The sequence below is a fragment of the Amphibalanus amphitrite genome, unplaced genomic scaffold, assembly GCF_019059575.1.
Source record: "Amphibalanus amphitrite isolate SeventyFive unplaced genomic scaffold, NRLGWU_Aamphi_draft 000389F_arrow, whole genome shotgun sequence".
Lineage (NCBI taxonomy): Eukaryota > Metazoa > Arthropoda > Thecostraca > Balanomorpha > Balanidae > Amphibalanus > Amphibalanus amphitrite.
This window is the reverse complement of record NW_024881883.1, coordinates 141,845-167,552: the sequence shown is the minus strand read 5'-3', so window position 1 is coordinate 167,552 and position 25,708 is coordinate 141,845. Positions and strand designations below refer to the sequence as shown.

Genomic DNA, 25,708 nt, shown 5'->3' with positions numbered 1-25,708 from the left:
TGAGTCTTGGCTGGTATTAGCTTCATTGCACAAGGCCCAGTTTCTGATGAAAACTGAAGGTTTGATTAGCTCGAGCGGGTCACGTTACGAATTTTACGAAAGACACACTTGCATTGTGCATTTAATTTCATGCAACGCGTGCTTCAAATAACGTCGGAGCGTCTGAGAATTATACCATTGTATGTATAGGCATTCATGGATTTAAAACTTTCCGATCTACGCCATGGTCGAGTCATCACACATAGAAAATAGAAATACACCTGGGAAGCACAGCATGAAAAAGACGGTCTCTACATTTTGAAATGCGAAACAATTTTCAACTGAGAAGAGCCCCTACAAACTGACATCGAGCGAACCAACTATTTTCCCCGGACGTATTTCGTGATGGTCAATGAAAACTTTGCGGCCATGCTTGTGTAAATAACACCTTACACGCTAGCTTTGATAAATCGTCGAATAATTCAAGCTTTAGGCATTTATTTGCATGTGTATCTAATTTTAAGCACGGCACATTTTACAGCGTCGCCAGGTAGCTAGCTCAACGGAAGCATTGCACGGAGGCACGTAAGAATTGAAGGCCTTAGGAAGGAAGGAGAAATATCCTTTGCAGACGAGTGTCGCGCCAAAAACGGTAAACAAAGCATTCCTGGAGTGAAACGGCTTAGAATTTAGACCAGAAAACATTAGGCGAGAAGTCTCACCATAATGGCCAAAGCCACCACCTGCAAAGAAGCGTTAAAACAATGGGAGGAGCGTACGGGCCAGAAGGCCTCGGAGGCCAAGGAGGTCAAACTCAACGGCGTATGGCCTCCCATCGAGAAAATGGACAGCAGCCTCGGCCAGCTCGCTCTCTGCGAGAAACTCTCCCTCTCTACCAACTCCATCGACCGTATCGCTAACCTGAACGCGCTGAAGAACCTGAAAATTCTCTCACTGGGTAGAAACATGATCAAAAACCTCTCCGGTCTGGAAGCTTTAGGTGATACACTGGAGCAGTTGTGGATCTCTTACAACAACATCGAGCGCATGAAGGGAGTCAACGTGCTGCGCAAGCTGACTGTACTCTACATGTCCAACAACCAGGTCAAGGACTGGACGGAGTTGGTGCGCGTCAACGACCTCTCCAGCTTGGTCGAGCTGGTGTTTGTAGGAAATCCTCTGGAAGAGAAGTATGCAGAATCTGGCACCTGGCACGACGAGGCCGCCAAAAGGCTGCCAAACATCAAACGTCTTGACGGCATACCCATCGTGCGCTGAAGCGGTACGAAACATGTGCTCTCGTGTGTCTGAAATGGCGAGGGAATGTTGGAAGGAGCAAGCTTTGTGTCCCAGTTTCAGGTTCGTATTGTTGGTTTGTGTCGAAGTGGTTGTGTAAAGCAGAACAGTTTTCATCTGTTATGTTCGAATCCATTACAGATGAAAAGAAGTTTGAGAGATTAGAATGAGTCTGATGAATTCTACTGCTGTTTTTTCATACAATAAAGCAAGCCAGGTCCGGGCTCAAATTCAAACGACGCTATCAATGCAACCCGCAAGGTACAAGCCAATTCTCACACCTTTATCCGATATGTGCCAACTAGCCGCCAATTTAACTCTTATCCGACACGTCTCCATGCAAATCCAGACCTCAGCCGGAGCATCTGATACCGGACGTCGTTTGCATATTCAGCCGTGTCCTATTTTGCTCAGCTCCAAATCTCGTTATTTTCCCGCCTACCAGTTCCGCTGAGGAGTTATCTGTTTATCTCTTCGTTCCACACCTAGACTGCTTTCTTGCTTTTTCGATTACCAATTCCCATCCCCACAAACACTCATCTGACACAATGTTGGCTGTATTGTGAAGAGACCGAACTATGCACCAACACATCTTCCGGTCCCCGGACAACTCATACATCACATCGGACACACCTGACGTCACGTCATTACGTCACAACATCCATCACACATCAGTCATCACAGGTCGCACTTTACTGTCTAATCTCAGCGAGCAGGAATGATGTCAATCTCACACGAGTTGACGCAGCTAAAAATTGTCAAAAAGAGCGCAACATCGTCTGGACAGGCTTTCTCTCACGGAATTCGTCGATTCTTCTCACACGAGGGGAAGGGGGGGAGAGGTTGGAGGATATGAATGATATGTTAGGATCCGTCCGATCAAAGATCTGCAAGATAGCGAGAGGGAAGACGGCGCACGTCAGATCTTCAGGCAGAAAGCACTTGTTTCAGTTCTTACAAAAAGGACGGGGACCCAGGGAGCCAAAAGCGACATCACAGCGGATAGCAAAACACGCAGAAAGCGAGCCAGAAGATACAGTGAGAATGGAAAGATCAACGTATTAGCTTTCTAGTCGACAGCGTCAAGACTTGCTCAGGAACACTGCTACAGTAGACGACAATAAAACATATAAAGGACCTTTTTCACCAGCCCGGCTGACGGTCAGTCTGTCAGGCCAGCCTGCGAATCCAGGCAAAGCGAGACGATTGCTGCGCATTATCCCGCGTCTTTGTACGTTAGATCCGGCGCGCTTTAACCGACTTACTTGAACACCTACGGCCACCCAGCGCGCCAAAATCGGCCGGGTTCGGACAGAAAACAACCATAAGGGCGCATTTACCACGATACCACCGGCGGATTTCGCCTCTAACTACAACTGACACTTGCTCACGTGCAAACAAACGTGAATATACAAAAATACTTGACACAAAATATTGAGTTGATTGCTCTGCGTGAAGTGTGGACGCGCGGCGGCCTGGCTTGGTAAGCCCAGCCCGCCTCCGACCCCGTTGTTCTCAAGCTAGTTGCTCACGTACGAGCGCGAACAACACAATAAATACACTATTGGGGTGCCGAGCAGAGAGCTCTCAAATAAACCGACCAACCGCGGCTCTTGTCTCCAGTCGCCCCAGAAAAGGACACTCCTTAGGAGCAGACAACTCCAGGGCAAGGACACTTAGCTCCTAGATATCCACGAACATCTATGTAGAGAACTACGCTCAACACCTAGATAGTTGGCCACCCTTTGAAGACGGATAATCATTCTCGAGACATGCTGACATATCTCAAAGGCTCATACATATCCCTCGGGCCGCCGTTTTGAGATTTCTGGCCAGTTTCGACAAATCCTAGTCCTGCCTTATCCCGACCACCACGACGAATATATCATCAGCCGGCGGGGGGCGCATCTGGACAAACCCGGCGACTTTCGACGATAGCTCGCCGATTGGCATCGGAATCTACCGACACGACACATGGACATCAACGAAATCGACGCATCGACAACGGAATAGACGCATTGACGGCAACGGAGGGGTGCACGGCTCACTTTTTCACTAGGACTGCCTTCACCGGGTACATTGCGGCGCTCCGCGCTGGCGAGGGCGTCGTTTCTTTGGCTTGACACGTGACAGGCCGGCGGAGACCCTCACACGGCCGATACCTGGTCCTCATCGTCATCTGAAGGTGAGAGGGGGGGGGGGGGGGGCGTTAGTCACGTGATCCTCAATGGAGGCTGGGGAGACGAGGTAAAGGGCTTAACTTGAGATAAGAGGGTCAAATATAAAAAATATGAGCCATTCTTACTGCAGTGAGGTTTAGAAAATTAGGCAAGTCCATACAATGCAGTTAAACACTAGCTTGGCGTTTGTTAGCATTTCAGAAAACGGAGAAGTGGTTCACGAGCTTGCACCCTTTTAATCATCACTGAGCAAAGCATTTACCATGATGACCATCTTGATAGGGAGAGATCCGTTTTCCGATATGGATAGTTAATGAAATACGGCAAGCTTGTGCTAAAAATAAATCGACAAAACCGCACCGTCACACAATATCTGTCTCTATATCTATTACGGGACTGTACTGAGTTATCATTAGAGTTCGACAAAAAAATGTAACGTCAGATCTATGTCTACAGCTACATAAGGAACGCAAACTCAGCCACGTTGTCAATCGTCAATGTAACCCTACATTCTCACAAATTCAACGCATTATTCACGCGGTTTAACCCAATTAACCCCGTATGTTGTACACAGGAACAAAGATCCAATCTATTGACCAGTAAAACGCCTTTTGGGCGAAGAGCGAGCGAACGAGAGAGTGAGCCATGCACGTGCGGAAGGGCGAGAGGGTAATTGCAACTGGCTTTTGTACTGCACCCTACTTACCAGTCATTAGCGGTGTGCTAAATTTGAAGGCAATCGACTAAGCCGTTCCCGAGATCTGGAAGCGGCACTCTGCACGTGCGCACGTACAAACTGGGTTCAAAGACTTTTGCACGGCACTCTACTAACCGGTCCCCAACTGCTTACCAAATTTGAGCACAATCGACCCAGTCGTTCTCGAGATCTGGAAACGCCCCCTGCACGTGCGCACATGCAGTAGCACCATAACCGTAACGCATGAGAATGGATTGCCTAGTAGGTCAGGTGCCTACCTGTATGCCAAGTTTCAGCGAAATCGCCCTAGTAATTTCAGAGTAATTGTAATCGAGACAAATTTGACACCTCGTGTTGTTGCATTTTGCACGTGCACTGGGGTTGACCCACATGCATCGAAAGTATCCGATGTTTGGAAGAAGGGATGCAACTACCCTACAAATATTACCGCAAGTCAATCACCCAAGCAGTTACCGAGATATAGACCTAAAAAAAATCGCTATTTCTGTAGAACTGCTTCAAAACCCTTGGCTTTTCACGTGGTACGTGCCACGACGGTCAACTAGATGAATCAAGATCAGAATAGTCAGCCACGGGGTAGAAGGAATGGAGCTACGAACAAAAAAGACCGCATGTCAATCGGCCCAGCGGTTGCTGAGTTATAAGCCTCTCAAAAGCGTTACAGGCCGGGCCGGGCCGGGCCGGGCTGCTCATACTGAGATTTTTCCGTTATATTGAAAAGAATTCCCTTCGCTCGCTCGCTCGTAATTAACAAGACGATCAAACATGATCCTGTATGTATGGAATCAACCAAGTAAGCACAAGTGTAAGTCAGGGCACTAAATGTAAGTAATTAGCAAGTTAAGTATAAACAGAATCTATCATCAAATAACTTTCTCGTTCTCTTTCTTTCTTTCTTTCTTTCTTTCTTTCTTTCTTTCTCTCTCTCTCTCTCTCTCTCTCTCTCTCTCTCTCTCTCTCTCTCTCTCTCTCTCTCTCTCTCTCTCTCTCTCTCTCCCTCTCCTCCCTCCCTCTCACCATCTAGATCCGAGTCAGGATGTCTCCCGACCGCTGCTGCCGCCAGAGCGCCATGGGGGACACGCGGCGGGCGGCCGGGGCCCCGCCGGCGGGACTCCCGCCCGCCGCTGGCACCCGCCCCGGGCGGCGGGCGCGGCCGCGGCGCCGGCGGAGGCGGGATGTAGGCGGCGCCTAGCGGGGGAGGCGGGGGCGGCCGGCCGTGCGCTCCGCCTGCGGGAGAGGAAAGGGGGTGAGTATGTAAGTTCGTGAAAGGGGGACGGGGGAATCCCCGGATAGAAAGCACAACGGAGGATGCCGCAAGATTAAAAACAAAAAACAAGCGGTGAACACAATATAACTGATTGCTTCTTGCCTACAAGTCGTGAATGTTTCTACGGCACAAACAATTCACAAGAATATAACACTTAACTAACGCAGCAACTTTCTGAACACGGCACCTCCAATGACGGAACACATAACCCAGAAGCATCACAAAGGAATCATAACCACAAACGCAAAGCCCGTTCGGCAATATAACCCATAACACCAGCTTTTGTTAAAGCTATCAGCACTTTTCAAGGATTTCTTTTAATGTACATGTATTTTTGTACATGTAATTTTGTATCATGACCTTACACGATGTAACTTACTATACAAATCGATTATTCGCATTATTAGTTTCCCTTGTCTTGTCAATATAATGACTCCTAGACACTTATGACCTATTAAAAGTGTCTCTTGCCAATCATAAGACTCTTTGACTCTCTCAACCTAATGACTACCTCAACTCCCTATATTGCACCACCTACACTTCTCGCTAAAAACCTACCCCACATTCTGTTCACCTACCTGGACCCTGTTTGGGCAGATACATGTAGTGTCTCATGGGCGACGCAAACAGATCCCCAGCGGCCGCCACTGCCCCGCCGGGGCCGGGCGAATCAAACCGTGGCGGGTCATAGTGGTGCGGCGGGTAGCCCGGTCCCACGGCGCCGGCCTCGCTCGAAGACACGGATGACACTGGGGAGGGATGACACTGGTTAGATATGGTGACACACGTCTGTGGTGACACATGTCAGGTACGATGACACAGATGACACGGGGGGAAGGATGACACTGGCTAGATATGTGGACTGTGGTAACACGCGGAAGCTAATTTGTCCGTACAGACGACATCGAAGGATGTCAGGTGACATCAGACATATCAGTGAAAAAGCGATACAAATGCCAAATACGATAACATTGATCTCACTGTAAGACAAGCAGTACACAATTTCAGAAGAGAACTGCAGACTGAACTGTTGCGATCCAAACCAGCATCATTTAACGAGGTCCCGGCCTGATACACTCTCGTTACATCACTTCGCATTTTCTCACACCTACGTCAGCCCTTATTCTGCCTACCCAGCGCAAAAGTCCTTCACACTCAAAGCAACCTGATCTTGTTCAACTGCGCTCCAGCGCTAAACTAACAGCCCTATCTCCGCCGCCGCCATCTATTACGTCCGCTTTGCTGCCGTTTTTACGCAAGATGCGTGCGTCACTGCCAGGCTTGTTAAACAGCGCCTGTGTACCTTTTTGTATGTACATTTCCTAGAAATATCTCTCACATATCTCGCCTTTCCCATTAGGTAGGATGCTGCGTGGAGTTATCAGTACCACCCTCAAACTAAGCACCAACTGTGCAATTTCCGGTATTATATCTCAAGCCCACACACTCGCTTTTTCAGGTACAACCTCTCTTTTTGATTAGTCCCCTGAAGTCTTGAGAAGATAACCCCGGATAAGTTTCTATGATATACGTCGTCTCTCAGCTCTGCTACCACCATAAATCTTGCCTATTTTTACCGGTGTCTATATATTTTCAGCACAGGCATGCCTTGATTCGATTAGCCCTAACCAACCGTATCAACGCTCCGACTTCAGAATACCTACCTACCTAAAATACGCGCACTTTTCCCATACAGGCCATCCAACCGACCGCTTTCACCAGCATTAACCCGCGCCCCGTAGGGGGGGGGGGCCGAAACGGCCCCCCTGTCCTTTTCGGTCGATATCTCCTAAACGGCTGGAGATATCGCCACCAAACTTTCAGGACCCCTCCGGGCATCAATTTTACATATTGTGACCAAAAATTTTTCCAGAGGCTATGATAGGTTGGCCACAAATGACGTCAGAGTGACGTCATGTTCTGTCATTTTCGACCGAAAAAAGACCTTCGCGAGAAGACCTGTCAGGACTACAGCTTTGAAGATACAGAAAAATGATCAAGACATAAAAGGTGTAGAATTGACAGGGCTACAAAACTGCTATCTCGAATTTTTGAAATTTTTGAGTTTTGGCCCCCAAAAATCAAAAAAGCATTTTTTTGGATATATTCGCCAAAAAATCCAAAAAGTTGTTTTGATTTTCGAAAAAAACCGGAATATATGTGATAGTGCCTACCGTCTTCTATCTACATACCAAATTTCAGATCGATACCTCGTTTTTTGGCCAAGTTATAGCGAAAAAACTGTTCAAAAATGATGACGTCAAATTTTCAAACTCAATTTTTGGCAATTCTAGAACTCGTAGAGCAAAACGAAGACCACCATTAGACTCCCCGTGACGAGCTGCATCGAATCGATGCCCATTTTATGCAAAAATATCAACTTTGAAATTTGACCTAATTTGACCTGACCTTGACCTGACCTTCACCAAAACGTGACCTAGGCTGGCCCCAAAGGCTGCCTAACCCACATAATCGCATTTGTCATGTAAATTGACCATAAAACATGTATCACACGACACATTCATTTTGTGACCCCCGGTGACCTGACCTCGCTGTGACCTGACCTGGTATCAGTGACCTCAGATAGCAAAGTATGTGTTTGACGAACAATGTACCATCGATGGTTTTCAATAAATTACCAATTTACTCGCTTTCACAGCACATTTCTTGAATTGCCTGTGAACGGTGAAAATCTGACCTTTGACCTGACCTGTGACGTCATCGGTTTGACCTAGGTCAATGAAATTTGGTCACAAGGTAGTTCCCGGGTGGGGCTATCGAACGCCGTTTGAATTTTGAAAATCGGCCGGTAACTTTCCGAGATCTTAGGGGGGGGGGGCCGAAACGGCCCCCCCCCTACGGGTGGTAGGGTCCGCCGGTAGCCCTACGGGGCGCGGGTTAACACTCGCACCGACGGGGTCTGCGCCAACTTCGTACCGACGGGGGGGGGGGGCGGATGACCGCCCCCCCTGAGATCTCGAGAACGAAGCAAGATAGCGACAAGCGGTAAACGGCATCGGATACACACGGTCAAGGTCTACAATTTTTACTAAGGCCATTTTCAGGTCAAGTCAAAGATGACGTCACAGGGGTCGAAAAAGTCAAGATGGCGGCGCTAGATATGGAGAGTTTTTCTCGAATAACTTTCGAATTAGTCAAGATAGGAACAAACTAAGGACATCATCGTGATCCTCTCGTCAATCCGCATCGAATGATATATATGTTGACCTCGAAAGGTCAAGGTCAAAGGTTGACCTCAGGTCACGTGACCTCGAGGTCATCATGTATATCATTCGATGCGTCTTGACGAGCTGAACACAATGAGACCATCCGCGCGGCTGTATCTTGTTCCTGTACGGAGTTATTGGCAAAAAACCTTGGGTGACCTTTGATGACGTCACATGACCTTACAGCTGCCCAACAGCAAAACAGACCTCAAGGTAGTGAAGGTTGATCGTATATGAAGTCATGTATGGTATATGGGGCCATTCCGACCCGTTTTAGTGGTAAAAACAGGGAGTTGATTTTTCCTCCATTGACTTATAATGGGGAGGTCGCGAAATTGACCTGACCTTAGGTCACCGATATCAAAATTCCGAGATATACAAATTGTAGCTACTAATGACCTAATAACATTCTGCGACTTTCAAAGGCCTCCGACATCTACTGTAGCTCTGGCACGGTGACAAAGTTGCAAAAAAGTGACTTGAGGCTGGGTCATTCAAAGTGACCTGGTGACCTGACCTTAAAAGGTAGGAGGTTCAAACTTGCACACCATGTGTAAAATTGATGAGGGAATAGTCGTACCAAATTTCGCGTAGCGCCGCAGTTTTCCCGCTATTCGCGAAAAACCTCAGGGGGGGGGGGGATATCCGCCCCCCCCCCGTCGGTGCGCGTGTTAAAGCGCCCAACATGCATGTGCGACTGCCATACGATGAAATCATACTACAAGTAATAAGAAGAATAAGTTGAAGCTGAAGTTGAAGCTGTCCATCTAAAGAGGCCCCTTGCAAATGGCCTGCGACTTCCTCGCTTTCACTTTTACTTTACCTCCACGATATTCCTAACCTTTGAATGTTTTCCAATTTGTTTTTATAACATTTGAACACATTTTTTTTTCACAATAATCCACTGATTTCGTTATTAAGACGTTCTTGCTGGGTACTTACCTGTAGGCGCCATGCGGTTTAGTAGCCTGTTCCTGCGGGCGGCCGGCCCTCCCCTCCCCGGCGCATCCCTCCTCCCCCCTTGGGCCGGTGGCTGACCTTGCCGATCAGCTGATCGCCGGCCGCGCCTTAGAGGTGGGCGGGGGGCTTGTGTCGGGGATGAGCTAAGTACTGTGAGGCTGCAATGTTTGTTTCTTTTCTTTTGTGGGTATCTGATACACTATGCCTATGATTTTGCGAACTTTGGGCCTTTGATCCTTATTTGTAATACCAATAGCGCGTGATTCGTCAAGCTTTGTTCATGTTTCGAAGTACTGGTATTTGTTTTGCGTAGATCCAGCGGCGCCGCCGCGCTCTATTGGCTGCCATGTTGGCGAGCGGGGCGAGTGCAGGCATTTTGGTCCAAGATCGGTCACGGGCCGTGATGAAGAACTTGTTTGTCTTTTGATTCGCCTTAATATAGGCGGTTGCCCTTGTCGGAGTAGTGGGAGGCGAGCACGCCCGACGAAACGCGACAGTCGGTAAGATATTCATTGATAAATGCTCGTGTTGGTAAATTGAGCGTCTATTTGATAGATGTGTTACGATAGTGACGCTGGTGTACACGATAATAGATGATGGTGGCCGCAAGAACTTCTGTGTATGTGGCCTGTGTGTCGATTGTGAGCCATATTTTCGCTTGCAGAAACGGTACAATACAAGAACCAGTTCCGACAACCATCGTCTGGGTGTTCAGGCGGCTACAGTTTCGACTTGACCTCTGAGTCGGCTGCACCTCTGCTCCCTCCTGGCTTCTGGAGAGTTCTGCACACGAGCAACTACAGCTACAGCTGCCACACACCGCTGCTGCCACTGCTGCACATCTGGACGTGGACGAGCAGATCTGCATCCTGGCGGCTGGCACTGCACCCGCTCGGAGAACAGTGAGCAGTGGGTATGGTGCTAAGGTTGAACTCTGAACTCTAGAGCTTTTGCAACTGAACTGTGCTAGGGGGTGTGCTATCACTACGCACATGATTGAGTAAATCAGCGACACGAGAAGTGCATCTGTAAATGTATTGACGTTGACTTGTGTTACTGTTTATGCCTGTTGCCGTTGATTGTTGGGCAGGATTCGTACCTTGAACTTGCTATTCGGTACTGGTGTGATAGCATTGCACGTAGTTTCCAACTTTGGGGAACCCTTGACTGTTATCACATTGGCCATTGGGCGAGTGACATCATTCCTGTCCAGGACAAATATCTTGATCGTCCATTTGTTACTATTATCTTGCTACGTCGACCTCGTATTGAAGTTGGACCTCACACCACCAGGCTTCAGAAGATTGCTTTGAATTTGATTGTTAAAGTCTGGATACATTCGCCATAGGTTGCTAAGCAAGAACAGAACTGATTGATTAAGGGCACTCACTGATAGCTTCGGATTCCTGACACATTCCTGAAGCTGGCCACGCTGAACCTATTTAGTCAACTTCCATGGTTGTTTAACTTGCACATTGATAATCCATGAGCTCTCAGAGATCGAAGGCGTGTCACCCATTGATCTTCATTTTGCTTGGTCTTCAACTCGTCTCCTTAATCTCATTGAACATGGACCTGAATGTTGAGCGGCTCAAAGTGCAAGAGCTCAGGGATGAGCTTGAAAAGAGAGGACAAGATACAAGAGGATCAAAGGAAGTTCTGAAGGAAAGATTGAACCTGGTCCTCAAGGAAGAAGCCTTTGAAATGGCAACTGACCCAAAAACTGCTGGTGAGCTGCGGGCGGTTACTGTGGATGGGGCTGAAGATGGTGCCTCACACGTGAGAACCAAGCCACTAGATGGAGACGTTCAAGATGTATCAGAGGTTGGTGATAGCGCCTCACAGCTGGCAGCTGGACCCCAAGTTGAACATTCAGTTGCATGTGGATCGAGGTGCTCAGGGGGCTCTATGCGATCCCTACGTGCACAAGAGTCTGCCAAACGTGCTGCTGCAGAAGTGAGGCTTCGATTCCTGAAGGAAAAGCATCGTCTGGAAGCCCAAGAGAGAGAGCTGGAGATGAAACGAGAAGAACTCAAACTTCAAGAGGAGATTGCAGAAGCAGAGGCCAAGGAGGAGGCATTTGCGATGGCAAGCCAAGCGAGCTCCCATTCTGGTGTGGCACACAAGTTGAAGAAACAGCAGCCTCGATCGAATGGCGCTGCTGAGCCAAACCCTCAGCCCGTCCTAACCAGAGCTCAGCCCCCTCAACCTCAGCATGATGGAGAGCAGGAGGTAATCAAGAAACTTCTGACCGCCAGCCTGCTCCCAAGACCTGATATCCCAGTATTCTCTGGAGATGTGACTAGATTCACTCAGTTCCTCCGAGCCTTTGACAACAGAGTTGCACACATTGTCCAGGAAGACGACAGTAAATTGTTCTATCTGGAGCAGTTTACGAGCGGAGTGCCACGCGACATCGTCCGAAGTTGCATGAACATGGCCACTGGAGGCTACCAAACAGCGAGGTCTCTGCTCGAGAAGAGATATGGAGAGCGAGACAAGATAGCTGATTCATTCGTGAACAAGCTGATGAACCGGCCTACTGTGAGGGCTGATGACGTCACGACACTCGACAACTTCGCACTGGAGCTCCGGACGTGTGAAAACGCAGTCGGAAGTCTCCAGCAAGGCCTGAACGAGTTGGACCATCCAAAGACGTTGAGAAAACTGCTGGAAAAGTTGCCCTACGCGTTACAGGAGAGGTGGAGAAGGGAGGTCGACGATCTTACAGTTCGGAAGGGTCGTGCCGTGCGCTTCTCTGACCTGGTGCGCTTCGTCGAAATCGAAGCGAGAGTGGCATCAAATTCCGCGTTTGGGAGACACATGTTCCAGAAAACAGGAAACACCAAGCAAAGAGAGAAAGAAGCCAAAGTGAATTTTGTTCGCCAAGAAGAGAGCGAGAGAAGAGAGATTGTGAATAAGCCAGTCTGTCCCTGCTGCGATGAAGCTCATACGTTGGAGAACTGCTCTGCGTATGCGAAGCGCCCTCTCGATGCCAGACGCCAGCTCATCAGAGATAAACGCCTCTGTTTTGGGTGTCTGAAACCTGGGCACCGTTCGAGGGAATGTCGAATGAGACTCACCTGTGGCGTCTGTGAAAGGAAGCACCCGTCTGTACTTCATGTCTTCCAGGTGGCCTCAATGGGAGTACCAACGGCAGGGAAAGCGCCACCTGCACCAGCCGTTGTGAGCGTCATGTCCAACAGCGGGACGTCAACGAGGATGCCGGCGGTACCAGTGAAGGTGCGGTATGGAGATGGTCCTATCGTGGAGACGTACGCTTTTATCGACAGTGGAAGTAGCCTGACGTTCCTGAGCAAGGAGCTTTTGAGCCAGTTGGGCATCACAACAGCAAAGAAGTATCAGCTTACTCTAACCACGATGGCACAACAACCAGTCGAGCTTCATACTTCAGCCGTCGACAACCTCCAAATGTGTGACATGGACGAAAACGAGCAAATGCAGCTTCCGGAAGTGTTCGTCATCGACAAGATCCCAGTCAGCAGGACGGAGCTTTGTAAGGCCGAGGACGTGGAACCCTGGCCTCACGTAAGGGACGTGCTTCCAGAGGAGATCGAAGCAGAAGTAGGCCTTCTGATCGGCGTGAACGTACCAGAGGCCTTTGAACCCCTCGACTTCGTTCCCAGCTGTGACGGTGGGCCCTTCGCTGTCAAAACTCGCCTCGGCTGGGTCGTGAACGGCCCCGTCCGGTCCAGAAAACTGACTGAAGTAAGGGCAACGTCAAACAGGATCAGGCTGCTGGAGAGGCAACTCTGCCAGGACGAGGGTCTAGCAGCTGATGAACGTGGATGGTCGGTCGAAGACCATATGTGGATGGAAAAAGTGGAAGCTGGTTGCATCATGAAGGACGGACACTACGAGGTTCCCATCCCACTGAAGAAGGAGGGAACCATGCTACCAGACAACCGAGAGATCTGCACGAGACGGCTACAAGGACTGAAAAGGAAGTTCCGAGACCAGAGGTTTGCCGACCGATACAGCGAGGTGATGAAGGACATGTCGAAGAACGGATTCGTGGAGAGAGTGAGGGCAGAAGACCTGACAAGAGACGATGGACTTGTCAACTACATTCCCCACCACGGTGTCTTCGGGAAGAAAGACAAACTCCGAGTTGTTTTTGATTGTTCGAGCACCTTCAAGGGCGTCTCCTTGAATGACGCAGTCCTGCAAGGCCCGTCTCTCTGCACTCCCCTGATTGACGTTCTACTGCGGTTCCGCCAGGAAGAAGTAGCTTTCATGGGCGATGTCAACTCAATGTTCCATCAGGTGTCTGTACCAGCCGACCAGCGCGACCTGCTCCGCTTCCTGTGGTGGCGAAACGGTGACCCTGCAGAAGACGTGGAAGTCTGGCGCATGACGGTGCATCCGTTCGGGCTGAGATCCAGCCCTAGCTGTGCGAGCTACGCCCTCCTACGGACAGCCGTCGACTTTGGCGACCTACACTCTGCTGCAGCCTGTGAGACGATCGCAAGCAACATCTACGTTGATGACCTGGTGAAGTCGGTGACGAAGATCGACGAAGCCATCGACCTGGTCAGGGAGGTACGAGAGTTGTGCAGCCGGGGTGGATTCCACCTAGCCAAATTTGTCAGTAACCAGAGGAAAGTCCTACAATCGATCCCACCAGAAGACAGAGGGAAGAACGTGAAGCAACTGAATCTCGAGAAAGAACTTCCGTTGGAGAAGACACTGGGGGTTGAGTGGCGAGTCAACCCGGACGTCATCGGCTTCTCAACCACGGAAGATCGGAGTATGCCATGCTCGAGGAGGGGAATGTTGTCGGTCATCGGATCATTGTACGATCCGATGGGGATGGCTGCACCATTCGTTGTGTGCGGTCGTATCATTCTACAGGAACTAACACGACGACGCTACGATTGGGACGACCCGGCACCGGAGGACATTCAAGCTCAGTGGGAGCAATGGATCCGCGGCAGAGCACTACTTTCGACCATCGGCGTCCCTAGATGTGTACAGCCAGCTGGCCTTGGACCTATTCAGACCCGAGAGCTCCATCACTTCGCAGATGCAAGCTCTGTCGCGTACGGCACAGTGTCCTACCTTCGAATCGTCTGTTGTGACGGACAAGTTCACTGTGCGTTCGTCTTCGGCAAGGCGAGGGTTCTGCCCCTGAATGGGAAGCTCACCGTCCCACGAGCGGAGCTGACAGCAGCCACTCTGGCTGCTCGCATTGAAGCCACACTGCGACGCGCTCTGCAAGTCAAGATTGATGAAAGTGTGTTCTGGACGGACAGCACAACAGTGCTTCGCTACCTCCAGAACGAAACGACACGTTTTCACACGTTCGTCACTAACCGTCTGGCCGTGATACGGGACGTATCTTCTCCGGCACAATGGAGGTACGTTGACTCGGCGAACAACCCGGCAGACGATGCATCGAGGGGACAATTAGCGGACAACTTCATCGCGAACCCGCGGTGGTTCGATGCTCCGGCCTTTTTGTGGAAGGGACGGGATGAGTGGCCTGAGCCCCCGGCTGGACTCGATCGTCGAGTAGAAAACGACCCAGAGGTGAAGATCACCAGCGTTGCAGTCGCGCGCGCTGGCTGCGACCCGTTGGAGGAGCTGTTTTCTCACTACTCTGTCTGGTACAGACTCGTGCGCGCTGTAGCATGGATCCTTCGCCTGAAGCGCTGCCTGGTAGAACGATGCCGTAAGGTGTCCGTACTCGGATCCGAGCCGAAGGCTCAGGTGAGACAGCGGCTTGCTGTACCAGAACTTGAAGCAGCTGAGAGGGCAATAGTCACAAGGATTCAAAGAAGTGAGTTTGCCGCTGATTTCGCCTCGCTGGAAGGGAAGGGCGCCGTCGGAATCACCAGTCCTCTCGCACGGCTGGACCCGTATCTGCACGACGGGATGATCATGGTAGGCGGACGTCTACGCCACGCACCAATCCGGGAAGATCAGGTGCACCCTCCTGTCCTCCCCAGACGTCATCATGTTGTCGATCTGATTATTCAGAGCATCCATGAAGAAGCAGGTCACTCTGGAAGAGAGCACACTTTGTCGCTGCTGCGCTCGAGATTCTGGATCCTGCGCGGAAACTCGGCTGTCCGACGCGTCCTCAGTCGCTGTGTCAGCTGTCGTCGTCGTCAGGGCCCGTTCCTGAACCAGAAGATGGCGAACCTGCCTGAGGACAGGGTGACCCCGGATGAGCCACCATTCACAAACACCGGGCTGGATATGTTTGGCGTCTTCTACGTCAAGAAGGGACGACGACAGGAGAAAAGGTACGGAATCGTCTTTTCGTGCCTCGTCTCGAGGGCAGTACACATAGAAGTAGTTGAGTCGATGTCTACCGATTCGTTCCTCTGCGCTCTGAGACGATTCCTTGCTAGACGCGGGCAAGTTAAGACCATCCGATCAGATCGTGGCACGAACTTTGTGGGAGCAAACAATGAACTGAAAGCAGAATGGGAACACCTCTCGAGGAGTGAGGACGTCATACATGAGAACCTGCTGCAGAGGAAGATTCAGTGGAACTTCAACGTCCCAGAAGCTTCGTCACATGGGGGTGTCTGGGAGAGAGTCATTCGTACCATACGGAAGGTTCTAGATGCACTGATGACGGAACAAGTACTCACCGAAGAGACCCTGACAACTCTCCTCTGCGAAGTCGAGTCCATTATAAATAGTCGCCCACTGACGTACGTGTCCAGCGATAGCGGTGACCCACAGCCACTGACTCCCAACCATCTCTTGCTGGCGGGAGGCGCGCTATCCGTCCCGGTGGGAGTATTCGGAGCGGGTGACCTGTACTTGAGGAGACGGTGGCGCCAAGCGCAATACTTGGCCGGCATTTTTTGGTCCAGGTGGATCAAAGAATACATTCCACTCTTGCAGCAGAGGCAGAAGGCCTTTCGTGTTACGAGATCACTCATGGTGAACGACGTCGTCCTGGTAGCCGATAGGGAGCTCCCCAGGTCTCGCTGGCCCCTGGGCCGCGTCATTGAAACTTTTCCGGGCAAGGATGGCCTGGTTCGTAGTGTTAAATTGAGAGCAAAGGGCGCAGAGATACTCCGCCCTGTCAACAAACTGGTCCTCATGTGCGAAGACGAGTATTGTGAACGCTAGGACTGTGTTTGACTGCGCGTGTCTCGTCTCATGTGTTAGTTTAGGGTTGTTGAAATAGGCTAAGACCAGTGTTGAATGCGCGTGCCTTCAAAGGGGGCGGTGTAGGCGCCATGCGGTTTAGTAGCCTGTTCCTGCGGGCGGCCGGCCCTCCCCTCCCCGGCGCATCCCTCCTCCCCCCTTGGGCCGGTGGCTGACCTTGCCGATCAGCTGATCGCCGGCCGCGCCTTAGAGGTGGGCGGGGGGGCTTGTGTCGGGGATGAGCTAAGTACTGTGAGGCTGCAATGTTTGTTTCTTTTCTTTTGTGGGTATCTGATACACTATGCCTATGATTTTGCGAACTTTGGGCCTTTGATCCTTATTTGTAATACCAATAGCGCGTGATTCGTCAAGCTTTGTTCATGTTTCGAAGTACTGGTATTTGTTTTGCGTAGATCCAGCGGCGCCGCCGCGCTCTATTGGCTGCCATGTTGGCGAGCGGGGCGAGTGCAGGCATTTTGGTCCAAGATCGGTCACGGGCCGTGATGAAGAACTTGTTTGTCTTTTGATTCGCCTTAATATAGGCGGTTGCCCTTGTCGGAGTAGTGGGAGGCGAGCAGGCCCGACGAAACGCGACAGTCGGTAAGATATTCATTGATAAATGCTCGTGTTGGTAAATTGAGCGTCTATTTGATAGATGTGTTACGATAGTGACGCTGGTGTACACGGTAATAGATGATGGTGGCCGCAAGAACTTCTGTGTATGTGGCCTGTGTGTCGATTGTGAGCCATATTTTCGCTTGCAGAAACGGTACAATACAAGAACCAGTTCCGACAACCATCGTCTGGGTGTTCAGGCGGCTACATTACCGCTGTTGTGCGACTTTCTGAGCGGCATGCTGGTCACACTGCTGCTCTCGGGGTTCAGGTCGACGGGCAGAGTGTCCGACTGAGACCGCTCGTGGCTGCGACCTGGCGGAGTGAGATGGGGGGGGGGGGGGTCAGAGGTGTGGAGGTTATAGCGATGGTTATTTTAGTGGCGAGGAGGTTATATCAGAGGCAATGAATTTATTCCAAACACAATGTCATTTCAGTTAGCGGGAGCAGCTAGCATCAGAGACAATCCCATATCAGATACAAGGTTCATCAAATACAACGAAGGTTGTATCAAAGGTGAGGAGATCACACGACAGACAAGGTTAATCAGAGGCAAGGAAGATTGTATCCGATACAAGGCCACAGCAGAGGCAAGGAGGGTCACTATTCAGAGTGCAATTAATGAGAGTTTAAAGAACAGCACAAAAGTGGAAGGAACAAATCAGAACACAGGCAGTAAATGCGAGAATATGTCGACAGTTCCCAGCAAGAACACGTCCGTAAGTGTCAAATTTTCGAAATTGAGATTTTTACACCATTCGACTCAGCTCGTCGAGCTGAGTCAGTCATCAGTCAGGCCCGAATCCAGTGATGAGATTCATGTAAAGCGTCGTCACAGCATAGAACTGTCAAGGCCAAGGCACAACACAGAGCAGAAAATAGCTCACACCACCATATGCCTACAGAGCTAAAACTGGCACACCGATTATACCAGCATGTGTCAGGTTTCACCAAAACACTCAACGCAAAGACCACCTGACGGATAAATACGAGCCACGGAATGGTTTGTCGAGCTAAACACCTCGCGAGTAATTATGAAGGGTGACATTTGCCGTTGGAAGATTACACGGTGAGGAGACTGTGCGTAAACACATTAATTAGTCGTAACGTGAAATACACTTAGAGGCACAAAGGCTGTCAGTTCCAGTCAAGTTGGCACGACGTGCCAGTCTTTTGAACCTCCCTTTACAGATTCACGCAAACGCGCTTATCGTCTCTCTCTCACTCCCTCTCTCTCTCTCTCTCTCTCTCTCTCTCTCTCTCTCTCTCTCTCTCTCTCTCTCTCTCTCTCTCTCTCTCTCTCTCTCTCACTCACTCACTCACTCACTCACTCACTCACTCACTCACTCACTCACTCACTCACTCACTCACTCACTCACTCACTCACTCTCTCCCTCACTCTCTCACTCACTCACTCACTCACTCACTCACTCACTCACTCACTCACTCACTCCCTCCCTCCCTCCCTCCCTCCCTCCCTCCCTCCATCCCTCCCTCCTCCCCCCTCAGATCACCCACCTGACCCAGGCCGGCGTCTCGCCTGTCCCGGTGAAGGCGATCCGGCCGGAGAGCCTGTTGTCAGCAGGTGTGGAAGATGCGGCCCCCGGCTCGCCGGCTGGTGCGGCCGCGTCTTCGTCTCAGCAAGAGACATTAGTTTCCGCACGGCACTCGGCGAAGCGGCGCCTGCGGGAACGACAAATGCCGGGAGAGGGTGTTATATACGCTCGGAGCGGAATTTTAAAGTGCCGAGACGGGCCTCGAGCGACGCTCAAAAGTGGCAGCACGCCAGCCCTAGAACTGAGCCGTTTGGAGTGCTCTTGAGGAGCCGTTTAAAGATGGCACCATACACACGCAGAGGTGATTGTGAGGATATACTAGGCCCGGAGAGGTAAGCGAAAAATAAAAAATAGTAAATGTGTAACGCAAAAAGCAGCAAAGCTCTTCTTTAGTAATTCGAATAAGATGTTTAATTATTAATTGGAAAACTAAGCATTCTCTACAACTTGAAGCGTAAGCGTTGCGCATCGATGTGATGATGATGATTTGGTGTTTTAGGGCGCACCAGCAACGAGGCTATATGGCGCCCATATCTAGCCATTCTTCCTCAAAGTCGGGGGTTAAAAATCACCTGAAGCCCGGAGGCCGTGATGAACGAAAAGAGGCGAAAGGAATCGAGAAAAGGGGAGTCGTCGCGGAGAAGTGTTCTCAAAGAGAGCTGGGGGCCACGCAATCCAAAAAACCGCAATCGCTCAGCGTCCAGTCTCGGGCACTCGACCAAGACGTGTCGGACCGAAAGTCGGTCACCACATCTGGTACAAATAGGCCTGGAGCCAACGCCGATAAGGAACCCATGGGTGCCATAAGTGTGCCCGGTACGAAGCCGGCAGAGGACCACCTCCTCGCGTCGCGATCTGCGTGAGGCCGACAACCAGGAAGCTAAACCTGGCTTGATACGTAAAAGTTTGTTACCGTGGGATTGGCTCCAGGCCTCCTGCCACTTTCCGAGGAGGAAAGAGCCCACCGCCGGTACAAAGTCCCTGGCGGGTAGAGGGAATCGGCGGGAGCACGGATACTGCGCAGCATGGTTCGCAGCTCGGTCCGCCCGTTCGTTGCCGTGAATACCGACGTGGCTAGGGATCCAGCAAAAAGACACCGACGTACCCTCTCGGTCGAGGGCTGTCACACGAAGAAGAATCTCCTGTGAGAGGGGGTCAGAAGGATAGAATTGTGACAAGGACTGGAGACCACTCAATGAGTCAGAAAGAATAACATATGACCGAGCGGGATTAATCTCGATAAAACACAGGAGTTTGAGGATAGCGACCAATTCGCAGGAAAAAACGGATGCATGTTTAGGTAAGGTAAAACACCGCACAGCGTCGCCGCAGACGAAAGCACACCCGGCACCGTCATCAGTCTTTGAGCCGTCAGTATAACAGGCTATGTAGTCAGAGTACCTTGAAATATGTTCCAGCGCACGAGCCTTTAAAACAGCTGGAGGGATGTCGCCTTTTCTCACATCGGTGAGGGAAAGGTCCACCTTTGGCGGGACTTGTCTCCACGGTGGGACAGATGGCCACTCCTTACGCATGATCCCCCGAAGTTTAATTTGAGCTTCCGAGAGCAGCGATTGCATACGAGAGCAGAAAGGGGGGTAGCGGACAGTACGTGCACCTTCTCCGGTTCTGAAAAGCGCCAGGTTGGCACGTGAGAAAACTGCATCATAGGCAGGGTGGGAAGGCAACTGGCGGAGTTTTATGGTATATCTCATGCCCAGTAGCTGGCGACGCAAGGCAAGAGGTGGCTCGTGGGCCTCTACAAGGAGGCTGGCTACTGGGGTGGTCCGGAACGCACCAGTGGCAATACGGAGAGCAGTATGGTGCACAGAGTCCAGAATACGTTTCGAGGTCTCTGTGGCGTTATCGTATATAAAACAGCCGTAGTCAAGTCTAGAACGGACAAGAGCACGATAAAGCAAGAACAGTGTCTTACGATCCGCCCCATAGCAGGTACGCGCAACACATTTCAAAACATTCATAGCTCGAAAACATCGGTCGCGGAGCTCTTTCAGGTGAGTGCGGTAGGTAAGACGGCTGTCTATTACCATCCCAAGAAACTTCACCTCCGACTTCACAGGGATCACTGCACCCCTTAGCCTGACAGAGAAGTCAGGGCAATTACGGCGAAAACGGCAAAAGTGGACACCTACAGTTTTGGCTGTCGAGAATCGTAGTCCGTTAACAGCACTCCAGTTTTCTAATCTTTTAATTGCCAACTGGAGCTGTCTCTCTACTATACGTGTGGTTGCACCACTGGCCCAGATAGAGAAGTCATCCACAAAAAGGGCACGGCCAATGGAAGGGGGCAGGTGATCGGCAATATCGTTAATCATTACCCCGAACAGCACAACACTTAGGACTCCTCCTTGGGGGACACCGTTGACCTGGGGGAACTGCTCTGAGAGGTTGCCACCGACACGGACTCTGAAAGACCGGTTAGATAAAAAGCTGGCGAGGAAATGGCCCATTGTACCGCGTATACCGTACTTGAAAAGCTTTTGTAAAATACCGAAACGCCAAGTGGTATCATACGCAGCCTCAATGTCGAAAAACAATGCACCAATGTGTCGCTTCCGCCTAAATGCGCAACGAACCTCGGTATCAAGGGCTAAAATGTGGTCTACTGTGCTCCGATACTTTCTGAAACCGCACTGCGAGTTAGATAAAACACCTTGTTCCTCCAGAAACCAGACGAGACGCGCGTTTACAACTCGCTCAAGCAGCTTGCCCAGGGCAGATGTCAACGCAATAGGGCGGTAGTGAAGCGGATCAAGCCCGCTTTTACCAGCCTTCAGCACCGGGATAATGATGGCCGTCCGCCATGTTTCGGGATACAGCCCTCTTTCCCAGAGCGCATTGAAAAGATGGAGCAATGCTTCAAGTCCCGGTGACGGGAGACGCCGAAGCATCTCATTGTGTACAAGATCAGGGCCTTCTGCGACACACTTCAGGCCACCTATAGCGGACTTTAACTCTTCCATAGTAAAGGGATCATTGTAGCTAAAATGTTGTGATGTGTTAAAATTGACGCCAGTCGATTCGCACCGAGCACGATGGCGGGCGAAGTCGGGGTCAGAACAGTCACCGACACAGCGGTCATGTAACGCACGGCCTATTTCGTACGCTACATCAGCTGGGTTCGACACATTTCTGCCAAACACACTCAGAACAGGAAGAGGGGATGAGGAGAAACGACCTGATATACGTTTTATACGGGACCAAACCTCGGAGATTGGCGTGAATCTGTTAAGCTGGCTGATGTATTCCACCCAGGATTCGTGTTTAGCTTTCTTGACCGTCCACCTAGCGAACGCTCTGGCTTTTCTAAACGCGATCATGTTTGCGGTGGTGCAGTTATGCCTGAAAGCGCGCAGCGCTCGTTTCCGCGCTCTGATGGCGTCTCGACACGCATCGGACCACCATGGGACCGGCCGGCGAGAAGGCGCCCCCGATGTACGAGGAATGGATGCCTTGGCTGCTTCAATGAGTAAGGAGGTGAAATCGGTTACTGACAGATCATCTGTAGGGTCAGATGAGAGAGCATCCTCCAAGCACGTTTGAAATTTCTCCCAGTCTGCCCTCCGCAGGTTCCATCTCGGTGGCCGGCAGCCAACCGAGGGCCGCTCACGCAGTTCAAGCCATATGGGGAAATGGTCACTACCAAAAGAGTCCGCGTCCACTCGCCACGTAAAAAGCGGCACAAGGTGTGGACTGACAAGGCTGAGATCTAGAACTGATGAATGTCCCGACGGCATGGTGAAATGGGTAGCAGCACCAGTGTTTAAAACACAAAGGCCCTCCTCGTCTATCAAGGACGCTAAAAGTCGACCGCGTGTACACACAGAATCACATCCCCATGCAGAGTGGTGAGAGTTAAAATCACCCAGAAGCATCACAGGTGGAGGGAGCTCGGCGATTAGCCGGCGTAGTTCCAGAAGAGGAAGAGCTGCGCCAGGGGGACAGTAAAGTGAGCACACAGTGATGTCACGCTGGCCTAGATGAATGCGGACCGCTACCGCCTGAAGGGGCGAGCTTAAATCAATACATCTCGCAGGCACGGCGTTATGGACCAGAACCATAACACCTCCGTGCGCGACGGTTTCAGTAGCAAGGTCCCTGCGAAAAACCGAAAATCCTTTCATGGGGAACCTGGACTCAGATCTGAGTTTGGTTTCTTGGATGCAAGCAACCAAAGGTCGCTGAGAGCGGATTAGTGCTTGCAGTTCTGGAGTGCTAGAACGCAAGCCTCTGCAGTTCCACTGCAGGATAAAACGTGTTATTGCTGTAGTTTTGAGCGCTTGGGGTAAGCGAAAGGTGTCTAAAACTGGCGACTTTGACTTGAGTTAAAAAAAAAAAAAAAAAAAAAAAAAAAAGGCGGGGAAGCGTTGCGCATCCCAACGTACAAGAATATTAGTATAATTAACAGAACTCGTCATTAAAACTTTGTCCTCCTGTTTAGACTCAAAGCTACGAGTTGCGGCTCTGTAGCACCGTAGGCTACAAAACTTGTCGCTTTAAGGACTTCGAACGTTGCTCAGTCTAGCAGCAAAGTCATTCTGCCGAGACCCACTTGAGCAAGACATAAACACAGCTGCTCTTATGAGCGACTTTGTTGAGAACACTCACCGAACTTGGCTCTGTCTCCCCTCCGCCCGTCGCTGGCGGCGCTCGCTGAGCTGGCGCTGCTCGTGGTAGAGAGCGTAGGGGACGGGTGACGCCGTCTGTACAACAGAACACAGGGTAAGTAGACAGAGAAATTACAATGTGGAGAGGGTAGGGGACGGGTGACGCCGTCTGTACAACAGAACACAGGGTAAATAGACAGAGAAATTACAATGTGGAGAGAGTATTTAGACAGAGAAATGTCACTGTGGAGAGCGTAGGGGACGGGTGATGCCGTCTGTACAACAGAACACAGGGTAATTAGACAGAGAAATTATAATGTGGAGAGGGTAATTAGACACGTAAATGACACTGCTTGTGGTGGACAGGACGATTAGAGAAATGACACTGTGTGGATAGGTAATTAGACAGAGAAATGGCACTATGGAGAGGGTAATTAGACAGAGAAATGACAATGTGGAGAGGACGAGTGACATCGTCTGTCCAACAGAACAGGGGGTAATTAGACAGAGAAATGACACTCATGCTTGTGGTATACCGACAAACAAACTAAATGATACGGGTGATACCACCTATCCAACAGTAGGCGAACAGAGAATATTTTTATCACAACACTAAATCACATACCTAAAAAACGACCAAATTACTTTGCCGTTCAACTACTATAAGACAGCGCTTACAAAACAACACAAGCATGGCCCCGCTAACGCTTAATCGCACTTCCATAAGAATTCATCGACCATCTCTACCGTGGCTTTTTGCGAAGGGAGGGAGAGGGATTAAGGACGTATCGAAAGCGGGCCACTATCCGTCCATTCACTGAAACTACTTGTTTGTTCGCTTATTTGTCATGTTACAGCAACTGTGAGCCCACTACCCGTCTATTCACAAACCGTGTTTGCTTGTTCGTTTATTTGCTTTGTAGGTAACATCCACCGACCGTGTTTGTTAATTCGTTCGTTCAATTGTTTGCTTTGTCGGTAACATCCACTGAGACCGTGTTTGTTTGTTTGTTTGTGTGTTTGTTTATTTGTTGGTACCACCCACTGACCGTGTGGTGGTGGTGGATGAGCCGGCCGGCGGCGGCTCACACTCGAGTGACATCTGCAGCAGCTTCTCCTCATCCTGAACCACGCTGAGGTTGCCCAGGTAGGCCTTCACCCTGCGCACCATCTGAGCCTGCCGCACACAGGACAACATCGCCGTGAACATGCTGACTGTGTGGAGAATACCAACTCGGAGAAGGCAAACTTGGAGAACATCAAGTTGAAGAATACAAACTTGGAGAAAATAAGCTTGGAGTATACAAACATGGACAATGCAAACTATTAATTTATACAACTGACAGCACACGTAGGCGGGGGTGTTTTTATTTCATCTAACATTTTTAAAGGGAATACTCAATAAAATAACAAAGTCGGACCGGGCAAAACTGTTGTCAACATTCAGTGAAAGATTGAATTAAAGTGAAAGTAGCAAGGTTGGTTGCGGTATTGAAACGGCACGAAGGAAGTTTAATCTAAGGGGGTGGTTTTCGTGCTTACAAAGATATAATACACAGTACACACAATATGCCAAAAAGTGAAAAAGGTACAAAAACAAATAGCGATAATGGCAAAAGCTGTTTGCCTTCTTCAAAATATGATTGCAAACGCCAAGATCTTCCATTAAAACAGCAGACAAAACTATGTATCACAAATTTATTTCAATTAATCTGTTTGTCCGGCATCGACCGCAGGACGTCTGGCTCGTTATTCTGTCTCGCTGCTTATCTACTAATTAGTCACGGCAAACTCACTAATCAGCTCCTCATTAATCATGGCCCACAGCCCGAGGCGGCAGACAACAGCTAACGAGGGGGGCCAGGGAGGTAAAAACACGAGAAAAGTCCCGGTAACCTGTGAGTTCCCCTTTTCACTAGACAAACTACATTGCTGTATTTTCCCTGTATCGGGGAGCTCCTTCAACTATACGCAAGAATACTGCAAGAATACAAGAATACTCTTAGCAACTTATGATGGGCGCAAAACATACATATTCTCACTAGAATTACACTGATCATAGACTATTATCCCTGATCTTTAAAACAAAAATCATGACCAACCCACTAAGGAAACCCTAACCAAGCTCACAAAACTCATCACCATAAA

The 25,708-nt window shown here is 50.1% G+C and overlaps 2 protein-coding genes across 2 annotated transcripts in view; one reads left to right on the top strand and one right to left on the bottom strand.

The window, feature by feature from the left end:
- The first annotated feature begins 384 nt into the window (after positions 1-384).
- Positions 385-1,511, top strand: LOC122390274 (dynein axonemal light chain 1-like). Its single transcript, XM_043383024.1, has one exon. It carries the CDS (start codon positions 706-708, stop codon positions 1,255-1,257), a length of 552 nt encoding a protein of 183 aa, XP_043238959.1. The 5' UTR covers positions 385-705; the 3' UTR covers positions 1,258-1,511.
- A 303-nt stretch (positions 1,512-1,814) lies between these two features.
- Positions 1,815-25,708, bottom strand: part of LOC122390273 (rap guanine nucleotide exchange factor 6-like) — a 62,854-nt gene continuing 38,960 nt past the window's right edge. The window contains exons 27-33 of the mRNA XM_043383023.1: positions 24,610-24,737; positions 23,562-23,656; positions 18,895-19,059; positions 17,590-17,691; positions 6,019-6,189; positions 5,191-5,400; positions 1,815-3,454 (exon numbers count right to left, since the gene is read on the bottom strand). Of these exons, the coding sequence (XP_043238958.1) occupies positions 3,423-3,454; positions 5,191-5,400; positions 6,019-6,189; positions 17,590-17,691; positions 18,895-19,059; positions 23,562-23,656; positions 24,610-24,737 (903 nt within the window). The 3' untranslated portion in view covers positions 1,815-3,422. The remainder of the gene's footprint in view (positions 3,455-5,190; positions 5,401-6,018; positions 6,190-17,589; positions 17,692-18,894; positions 19,060-23,561; positions 23,657-24,609; positions 24,738-25,708) is intronic.

Excerpts from the sequence above, each read along its gene's own strand:
- LOC122390274 (XM_043383024.1), top strand. The coding sequence starts at position 706 with ATGGCCAAAGCCACCACCTGCAAAGAAGCGTTAAAACAATGGGAGGAG.